At 29.6% G+C, this 10,875-nt stretch overlaps 1 protein-coding gene across 1 annotated transcript; it reads left to right on the top strand.

Moving 5' to 3' along the window:
- Nucleotides 1–6: 6 nt before the first annotated feature.
- Nucleotides 7–9,011, top strand: LOC123301103 (myb-binding protein 1A; the record flags this gene model as incomplete). The annotated part of the gene is made up of 8 exons (XM_044883833.1): nt 7–354; nt 452–637; nt 705–887; nt 2,873–3,088; nt 4,010–4,709; nt 6,015–6,656; nt 7,048–8,320; nt 8,684–9,011. Coding segments are annotated over exons 1-8 (3,708 nt in total), but the record flags the coding sequence as incomplete, so codon positions are not given.
- Between the last annotated feature and the right edge of the window lie 1,864 nt (nt 9,012–10,875).

Genomic DNA, 10,875 nt, shown 5'->3' on the forward strand with positions numbered 1-10,875 from the left:
TCAAACTAAACAAACACTGGACAAAACGTAACAGAATTATTCATTTGCATTGGGTTTTGAATTTTTTTTAATAATTAAAAAGTATATTTTAAATTTTGGTAACCCATCACAATTACAAACATACACATTGAATTCAGTAAAATTTTTATTTGCTGAAACTCATGTCAGTTTATAATGGAGATTGAAGGGAGCCACATGGCGAGCACCGATATGCAACAAAAATTTAAAAATAAGATTATGGAATCTACAATATTAGATTCCTTCACAGAATTAACGAGAGACACAGATCGACAACGAATTGAAGGTGGAACACGTTTATTAAAGCACTTGTCAGAGCCTCAGGATAATGACAAGGTAAACTCAATTGTTTTTTTTTATAAAAAACCACGAGCATGTATTTTTATCTAACCTCAAAATTTTTTTTCAAATTTATTTTTTTTTTATTTTTTAGAGTGAAAAAGAGTTTGATTATGTTGTCGGTCGACTATTTAAAGGGATTGGAACGTCCCGTGTTAACGCTCGTAAAGGATTTTATACGACCTTAGTTGCATTATTAAGTACTTCATCAATACCTTTTGATAAAATACTTAATGCTATTAAGAAACAACTTGAAAACAGTGGAGGCGGCTCCAAAAGTGTAAATATATATATTTAATCAGTTAAATATTGAAAAGTATCACATGAAAATTATTTTTCTTTTTTAGGAAAAAGCTGATCTTTATATGGGACAAATATTATCTACAGGTGCAATTATTAAATCTGGATTGTTCACAAATTTCCCAGAAAATGATCAAAAAGAATTAGTACAGATTTTAATTACTGCCGGGAAGCAACGAAGTTTTTTATCATTGGCTTCTTATTCATTTTTAATATCACTAGTTGAAATTGTACGTATATTTACTTGAAAAAATTCAACATACTTTCAATTCTTTATCTCTTCCTGAATTTCTATAAGTTACCAAAGTAAAGAGAACAGTAAGAGATATCGAAGTCCGAAATTTATAATTTTGTAATTTTTACTATAAGATCGTTAAGGTTTACTTTATAGTGTTTTTTAAATGAATTAAAACGCAAAAATAAGGTAAAAAATGTAAATAACACAGGCCTGCAAAAAATATTTTGTTGCCAGCTGCATGAGATATTTTTACTAAATTATATGTTTTAGAATGCGCTGATTTCAGAAGTTTTTTTTCTATCACGTAAGGTTTTTTTGCAAATTCAAACACAAAAATTGATAAAAGCACTCGTTTATTAAAAATTATACAGTAGCCTGCAAACATGGTAACATCCCATCTTCCTTGGTACCATCTCTCGATATCGCGGACATCCTGGTGAAACCGCTCCTCCTGTTCTTCACTGTAAGCTCCCAGGTTTTCAGGAAAATATTCTGTATGGTAGTGTAAAAAATGGACCTTCAGGCTTATCTTGCAGCCTTGAGCTTCGTATCTGCTAGTTGAACAATGGTTTTGTAGTCATGATCCTTAATATTTCCCAAAAACTTTCGCACTACAACCTTGAACGATACCCAAGCTTCTTTTTCCTTGCCAATCATACTTTCCACAAAGAGGGTGTCAATTAAAAGCCTTCTTATGTCGGGGCCAGTGAATATTTAAAACAGTCTCCTTCCTTTTGCAGCGATTTTGCAAATTGTTTCATCAACCTCAATTTGATATGGAGAAGTGGCAATAAAACTTTTTCTGGCGACACCTAAGTAGTATTGATAACATTTTTCTCCCCAGGTTTTAAAGTTTCTCGGAGTGGCCAATTACTTTTAGTCCAGTGCTGTTTTCTGACTCTACTATCTCATAAGCATAAGAGGCATGGGTATTTAGTATAGCCTGCCTGCTGAGCCAAAAGCAGCCCGAGTATTTTAAAGTCCCCACAAACCATCCATTGATGGTCCTGATATTTGATTCTTTCCAGGGTAATGGCCAAATTGTTAGTTAGTTTTCTTCCATATGCACAGATCCATTGGAAGCGAAGCTAATTTATTTTTATTGTGCAATAGTACTACTTTAAGACTAGTTTTATAAAATATTACTATAAAATACTACTTTAAAATTAGTTTATGTTATTACTAATATCTATGAAAACCTATGATAGAATGTTTTGAATCGTTTTCCTGTTTTTGGGAGGTCAAAATCTATAAGAAAATGTAAAAAAATCCTCTGCAGTTTTTTAGTCGCAGACCTGTGTAATTAATGTTGAAGAAATTCAAAACGATTTCTTTGTTGTCGAAATGGTCCTAAACAAATTTTTTTTAAATCAAAAATTTTTTTTTTTCATGTACTGTTAAGTGGTATACAAATATGTGATTTTTAAAATTTTCCCTTTTTAGAACCATTTAAGTTGTATTTATTTAATTGATGTTGCTATTGACAGCATCCGCGATCCTATTTTATTAGAGATCCGGCAATCACAGGGTTAACCAAGAAACCCTCAGACCCGTAACAACCTGACCCTATTAAAAGCATGACCAACCGTATCTAACATGCCCGGACAACCAATTACATGAAGGATAGTATTGATCCGTGAATGGTGTCAATAGACACTACGAGCACCAGAAGAGAAGCAAATTTTATTATTCTGTTTTCAGCCTTTGGTATAAAAAAACACTAGGCACGAGTATTGAAAAATTACCAAAATTGACAATCGAAACCACAATTATTCTTACAGATTTATTTTAATGAAAACTACCTTGAAATACTTTAGTCAAAGGAAATAATCTCTTTAATGCGGAAAAATTGTTAATCTTTAGTATCCCGGTCAATGGCCTTATGTATTTAGAGTGATTAGAATTTCAAATATACCGATATACCAACCAATTTCGCTCTGTTCGATATATTTTTGTGACAAAATTTTGTTTTTTTAGACTACTCAAGAGACTTTTAAAGAAGTAATTTGGCCATTAATGCAAGAAGAAGTTTTATTACCTTGGAGTGATCAACGGTTGGATACTTTATGGTTTTTAATAATTTCACGTGACAAGTTTCCGCATTGTATTAAAAGCAAACTGTTGAAAAATAAACTTGGAACTTCAGAAATCATTGATGCCGAATCAGTACAGAATATATGTGAACTTTTAATGGTACGAAAAATAATTTCATAATAATATTATTGTATTTTCTGGCATAATAGCTGATTTCCAAAATTGTTGATAGTTGAAAAAAAAAATTGAGAGTTTTTTTAACAGTGGCCGATTTTGGATATTAAAGTTTTTATATGATTTTTGCTTCTCCTTCCGAATTTATTAGGTTTTCGAAAAAATGTTTCCAACAAAATTCGTTTGTTATAGTCTGCGGGACATCACCCTTTTTGTTAAATGATCAACACATACTTAAATCTTCGTGAGTGGCTTCTTTTTGGACATTCTACGAATTTTCAAAAGTGTTCCGTTTTCAAATGAGCATGATAACGTCATATTTAAGCTATCGATCTGAAAAACACAGCAGGGATTTGTCGGGCACTATGACCATTTGATAACATTAATAATTGTTAAACAATTCGGCAAAAATGAACTATGTATGTATTGTAAAACAAAAACACTAAAGTACGGCATTTCTGAAGTGGTAGACAAGCTTATCGGTGCGGTATTTTTGTTGGACAAAATATTGTTTAATAATTATTAATGTTAGCAAGATATCATAGTGTCCAACGAATTCTCTGCTGCGTTTTTTCAAATCAATAACTGAAAAATGACGTTATCATGCTCATTTGAAAACTAAGAACTTTCGAAAAAAGAAAGTTTGGTAGACTCGTCGCAAAGAAGCCACATACGAAGTTTAAGTATGTATTAATCATTTAACAAACAGTGCTGTCCTGCGGACTATTCCTAGTCTTATCTTATAAGAAGATAAGTTGAATGTTTAACTATCCTGAAAGTCTTGGTCAAATTTAAGACCTGTAAAAAATGTCCTCCTAAATGTAGAATAACTTATATTCGTGCCGTTGCCCACGAAAGCTTTGTTGAAGAAAAATTACTAATTTATGATTGTTATTTTAATTTTAGAATACACCCATGTTGATAACATTAAAACATCCATTTTATAAACTAATAACGAAAAAAATAGTAAAATCAGAATATCTTCAAAAATTCTGTACCGTTTTAAATACACAAATAATTAAATATAATCGTAATAAATTGATAATCAGTTTAGCAATCATTAATTACATATTAGAAGACATCGAAGAACCGATACAAATTTCTGAATTATTATTACCAAATCTAATCGGAAATTGTATTAAAATCTTACCAACAATTAAGAATAGAAAAGATGATGATATTAATATACAATTTGGAGCTTTAATGACAACTTTAAATACAAAGCTATCAGATTCATCAATTAAATCAAAAATCAAGATAACAATATTAAAAAAATTATTATTTACACCGGGTAATTTTATGTTTGAAAAAATTACAAACACAAAAATCATTCAACAAATTGTGACGAATTTAAACACGGAAGGCGTGAAAAAATTATCAAAAGTATATAGAAATGTTATAACGGCAAGTATACCGAAAAATGAGGAAAATCCTAATGATGTATGGTTAAATATTGAGCGGGTGGATGCAGCTCATTCATTGAATAGATTGTTAAGTCATCCAACGGTACAAAAAGAAAATGAATGGCGATTTGAACAAATCAAATTTTTATTGGATGTTAGTTTATTGAATCCTGTTGATGGTCAAATGGGGATAGAGTTAGCAGGTAATTTCTTATATTTTATATTTTAAAATTTCCAAAGTCATTTATTTTCAATTTTTCCATTTCAATTACCGAAAAATATAACATATCTAAAAAAAAAACTCTCCATTAAATTACCTTTTTTCTTAGAACCTTCTCCAAACTGAACCGATTTGGAAGATCATCGCTTATTCTTAAATTGTTTTGGATACGGAATCCTAAACCCGCACTTGAAGCATAGTTAAGAACACTCTCCATTAAATTACCTTTCAAACGAAATAAAAAAATCAAAATCGGTTGATCCGTTTAGTCTCTACAATGCCACAGACAGACACACACACACACATAGCGGTAAAACTTATATAACCTCCCTTTTTGGTTCGGGGGTTAAAAAAATAACGGGTTTGCCATCTTTTACGTCGGTTTGTAAACATTGAATAACTTTTTAAAAAAATCTGATATCTGTATAAGAGATATTTTTATTTTATTTTGGCTATTTTTTAAGTAAAACATCAATCAAGTGGCCGCTTCTATTATTCAAAACAAATTCCACCCTTTGTTCTGTTTTGGATCAAACAATCACTTTTTGGGCAATAGCGTTTAAATCATCTCGTCTGGATTTTCCTTTCCCCAAATGCGGCAATTTTGCTTATTAACGCCGCCAATAAAATGAGCCTCGTCGGTCATCCAAATTTTTCTTAAAATCAGGTTCAATGTCAACCATTCGAACAATTGTTTGGTGACGATTCGACACTTTTGGGTTCTGGACATCACACTCTCTGGTCGCTTCAACCAGTTTGTTGAAACGCCTTGGTCGTTGATGAACGGCATTATGAAGATCACTTACTGTCTCGTACTCACCAAACGACGAATTGTGTTGTCAGACAACCTGTTGACCACGATATTTTCGACGATATGCACATTGAGTTAACACAGCTGAGTGATTTTTTTCAATGCAAAGCGTCACTAAATCACCGAGTTGTTTTGATGTGAAGCCATGCATGGTTAATTTTACTGAAATGATATTTCAAAAACATGTCTAATCAACTCAATCGGTTGACAAATGCAAAGCTTATTCAATGTTTACGTACCTATATAAAAGAAAAGGGGCACCCTGTTTTTTTTTTTTTTTTCAAAATTAATTTAAATCTTTTTTGTAAGAAATTCGGAAAATATTTAATCAAAATCAATATTATTTTTAATTATATTAGAGAGCATAATCTAACAACTGTTCAAAAATTTCTGTAGTAAGCGATGTTTCTTTCACCAAAACATATTCCAACCCAATTTCGAATTTATAAATTAATATAATAATAATAAAAATTCCAGGTGCTCTAAAAGAAATTTTCTATCATGCTCTTGATCAAAAATTATCAAAACTACAAGATTTAAAAGATTTACTATCACAATTGGTTCATTATATACATGAAAAAATATCTGAAGATAACGATGAAAATAAAATATTCCGAAATTCATTAAGCGCAGAAGCTTTAGAACATTGGAACAAAATGATCAAACTTGTGAAAAAATTAGAAAAACGTGCAAGCAAAACAAATAGTGATGTTATACCTATATTTCACGTATTAATCTTACACATGGGATTACAATTATTTATGGATAAGAAATTAGCGATTAACACACTTGAAGAATTACACAGTTGTTATAAACGAGCTGAAACGAAACAAAGTGATAAATCATTGAATGAAACGTTATTGACTAGCGATAATACAGAAGACGGAGAACCATATTGGGTTGAAGTTTTAGTTGATTTATTCTTAAGTTTATTATCACGTAATAATCATTTGTTTAGACGAATTATCAATTATGTATTCCCGAAGTTGTGTCCTTATTTATCAACAACAGCTATTCATCAAATATTAAATGTATTGGATCCAAATAATGACAATAATCCATTTTTATATCAAGATTCAGACGATGAAGAATCAGATAACGATAATGAAGAAGAAGCAGGTAATACGAAAAATAATATTTTTAGAGTTCCGCAAACAATTTTTAAAAACGATCCCTTCTTTTTGTGAAAAATTTTCCATCCTTTTTATATTTTCATAAAATTGGTATCACCGGAAATATGTTTTTAAGTAGAATAAAAAATTTGCTGATCTTTTCTGATCGAGATATAAGTCCCAAGAGTTTCAAAAATAGTAATTTTTAAACTATGAGATTTACAAATCTGAAAAAGTGATTATTACTCGCTGTATAAAGTCCCATTCAATTCAAAATAGCTTCAGTTTAAGATATTTAACCAATTTTCCAAACCATGCTTTGAAAGTCTCTTCTCAGAAACTAAAATAAAAATTATAACAACAAACATATAATATTAATTTTAAATTTCGAAAAACAGGAAATGATGAAGCTACAAGTGAAGATGGCGAATCTTCGAAAAACGACGATGAAAGTGATTTATCCGACATTGATGATTACGAAGATGAGCCGGTCAATGATAAATTACGAATGGCAATACGAGAAGCACTTGGAAGTGCTGCTATTCAAACAGACGAAGAATCTGTTGATATAGATGATATTGACGAAGAGGAGGGCAAACGCTTGGATAAAGCTTTGTCATTAGCATTTCGTAATATTAAGGGTGATAAAAAATCAAAAAAACAAAGCAAAGATGAAAAAACACTAACTCATTTCCGTGTTCGTGTTTTGGATTTAATCGATTTATATTTAGATTCGGAACCAACATTAGGCAATGTTTTAGAAATCATGATACCCTTATTGCGTACACTAGAATTTAGTATAAAAGATTCACATCAAAAACCATTAGAAAATCGTTTACGTTCTACGTTAAAAAAATTAACAACTTTAAAGAAATTAAATTTAACTAAAAATGACGTAACTGAAAGTCAATTAACCGATTTACTAAAATCATTTTTGGATAAAGGTTCAATTGCAGCAGCTGTATTTAAAGATATGGGTGATGTTATTACGAAATGTTGTATATTTATAATAAAATCAAATTTATTGCTCGAAAAAAATACTGGCGGAATAAATTTATCAATAAATAATTTAGTTATAGAATGTTTAAAATTATATTTTGAAAAACGTGATTGTCTATTGCCAAGTATATTTTTTGTTGAAACTTTACAACTAGTTTGGGAAAATAATTGGTCGTTGGTACCATTATTAGTCGATTATGCATTTAATTCACAAATGCGACCATTTCGTCGTCATCAAGCGTTAACCTTTTTAATAACATTTTATAAAAATCAACGATTAATACAGGATTTATCGAAATGTAATGAATTTGAGAAAAAAATTGGTGAACAAACGATTACGCTCTTAGAGAATTTAGCACAAAATCCAAAAGATTGCAAAGAGAAATTCGTATGTTTGTTAATGACGTTATTGTTTATTATACATAATTTACATAAACAACGTCGTACACCAAGTGTTATCAATTGGGAACAAATTGGTAAAGCTGTCACAACTTACCGAAGTAATGTAAAATTAGGAAAAGTTTCTAAACAAGCGTATCATAAATTATGTGCGGTATTGGGTATATCGAAAGTAACAATGACAAATAGCGCTAAACAAAATGGCAACGGAGTTGTGACAAAGGAATTAGAAAATGGAAATTCATTGGTTAATGGAAATGATAATGTTTTAAGGTATTTATGTTTCATAGTTTAGTCCCAATTGGGTTGTTGAATAAAAAATAATAACCAATTTTTGTATTTTATTTCAATTCTTTATGTATAACTTTTACGGCTCCCTTAAATTAAATGATACTCGTCAAACAGAAAAAAAATTCACTTGATCATATTTTCATGAGGTCACGAATCAAAAGAAAATTGTAAACTAAAATTAATAATCCGTAAAGCATAAATAAACAAACGTGCGTGCCCAAAAACCCATCGATATTAAAGAATTGCTATTTCGATAGTGTGTATAGGAATTTTAATATACTTATCTACAATTAACCATAACTTATTGTGATAAAATAGTTTTTAATTAATTTGTTCTTTTTTTAGTGACAGTGAAACAAACACGAAAAATGATAAAAAACAGTTAAAGAAACAGCGACAAAAAGCAAAATCAAAAAGGAAAGATTTACGAATCTTAAAAAAACAAACAAAACTGTTACGTATGCAAGCAATGGAGGAAGGTTTAGAAAATATTGCATTTGATGGTGTATCAAAATTTACAAACGAAGTAGAAGAAGAAGAAAATGAGGAAGATAATGCAGAAGATAGTGTTGTAAAAGATAACGCACATAAGAAAAAAAGTGGAAAACGAAAACATGGTCTACAAAATGGCCATGATGAATTAGAATCTAAGGAAAATGATAATAAAATACATAAGAAAAAATTTAAAAAATTATAATTCTCTTTTTTTTATTAATATATATTGTTTTTATTAATAAATATATTTTAAAGGAATTTTGTAAAAAATGATTTTGACATCTTTTATGACAATTTTTTTTGTCTAAAATGTAAAGTCTCATTCCCATGACGAGAATCCAATAAACTAGTTGTCTTTCACACTACGAATCGATATTTGAATCATTTTATTCATGGATGTGTCTAGCTTTTTGCGCATAAGATGGCAAAATTGCATTTTAAACAACAGTACTTAATAATAGGCACATAATGAACCACCAAGGAGTCTGGAAAAGGATGCTCCAGATTCAGGTGGAAAATAAGTTCAAATGCTTTATTTAAGGTGAAATTTGAATGATCTTCCTCTTTTGGGTGAATGAGAATCGAGTTTTAGTATAAGAGATTGCAACGTTACGCAAAAAGATGGTTGAATTTTGGATATTTATTTTGTGTTTGAAATTAGATAGGAAGGAATATCTGGCATCTGAGAGCGGTTGAGTTTACTAGTGGTGCATTACTAAAAATATTGCATTTGACTATATATGATGAGCAGTTTTCTTTAATATAATCAATAAAAAAAAATGGCTGAGAAACCTCTACCAAACAGATTAGTACATCATTAATTAAAATTTTGAAAAGTTATTCAAGTTAAAATATTGGGGAAAAAATTCGTAGCGCTGGAGCTGCGTTAGCTAAGCGAATTTTATATTATAGTTTAGCTAAGCTAATCATTGAATCATTTTTGTAATTCTATAAGGAAGGACAACTGCCCCTCTTGGCGACGCCCATGCATATAATCGATAGGTATAAAATGATGAAAAGTATTTTAAAAAAAACAACTAATTAACAAAATTTTCAAAATTTATTAAACAAAATATATTTTCCTCTAACATAAACGAATTTTAAACATTAGCATCACAAAGTTTTGAAAAAATTCTTAAATCCATGAATTTAAAATATTTTCTTTAATAAAAATTTTTTTGCAAAATATTTATTGTTGAAATGGTCTGTCAGCCTGAGTTGATCTAAACGCGATGATTGTTAGGATGTTCTCGTAAAAACTTTGTGATACTGCTGTTGTTTTTTTTTTTTTATAAGTTCATTTTTAGTACTACTTATTTTATTTAGCTTTTAGTACTGCTTACATTATTAATAAATATTATACCGAGTGTAACTTTAAGATTTGGAGAAAAAGAAGGATATTATTTCATAAAAATGCCACTTCTATTATAGAAACCTTCCAAAAAAACACTTTCCATGTATTCGAATAGCCTCAGTAATTTTATCATAAATCAAACTTTTAAGAGAACCTAAAGTAAAAAAAGATACTGAAAGACTTTCATTTTATTTTTAAAATTTTATCCAATGTTGTACCCAAATAAACAATAGGGGTGCTAAAAACAAATGTTCATCCTTCAGTTTTATGGATTAGACTCTTTGTAAATAAAACTGGCGCACCTCATTGTTATGGACATCTTTGGTAAAATTTTAAAAAAATCAATAAAAGAATTTCGATGACTTTTCTGCTTTCATTCCTGTATTTATCTTCGAAAAATATCTTCCGGACTTTGAGTGTCAATTTATCCGAGTTATTTTCGTATTTCTCCAAATACTTTCGCAAAATGTTTTTTACAATAATAATATTGGTTGGGTAAGTTGCACCCCGTATATTTTTTATAAAAATTTGCGCTTTCAAATAATTATAACATAAAAATAAGAATTTTAATATAAAATAAAATTTTGGGTTGAATATCTTCGATTAAGAAATTGATTCTTTTGATTTAATTAATGAAAATTATACTCCTGTGTCTTAGACCACCCTGTATAAAAATTCTCTATTATTA

Source organism: Chrysoperla carnea, chromosome 5 (assembly GCF_905475395.1).
Source record: "Chrysoperla carnea chromosome 5, inChrCarn1.1, whole genome shotgun sequence".
NCBI classification, from domain to species: Eukaryota; Metazoa; Arthropoda; class Insecta; order Neuroptera; family Chrysopidae; genus Chrysoperla; species Chrysoperla carnea.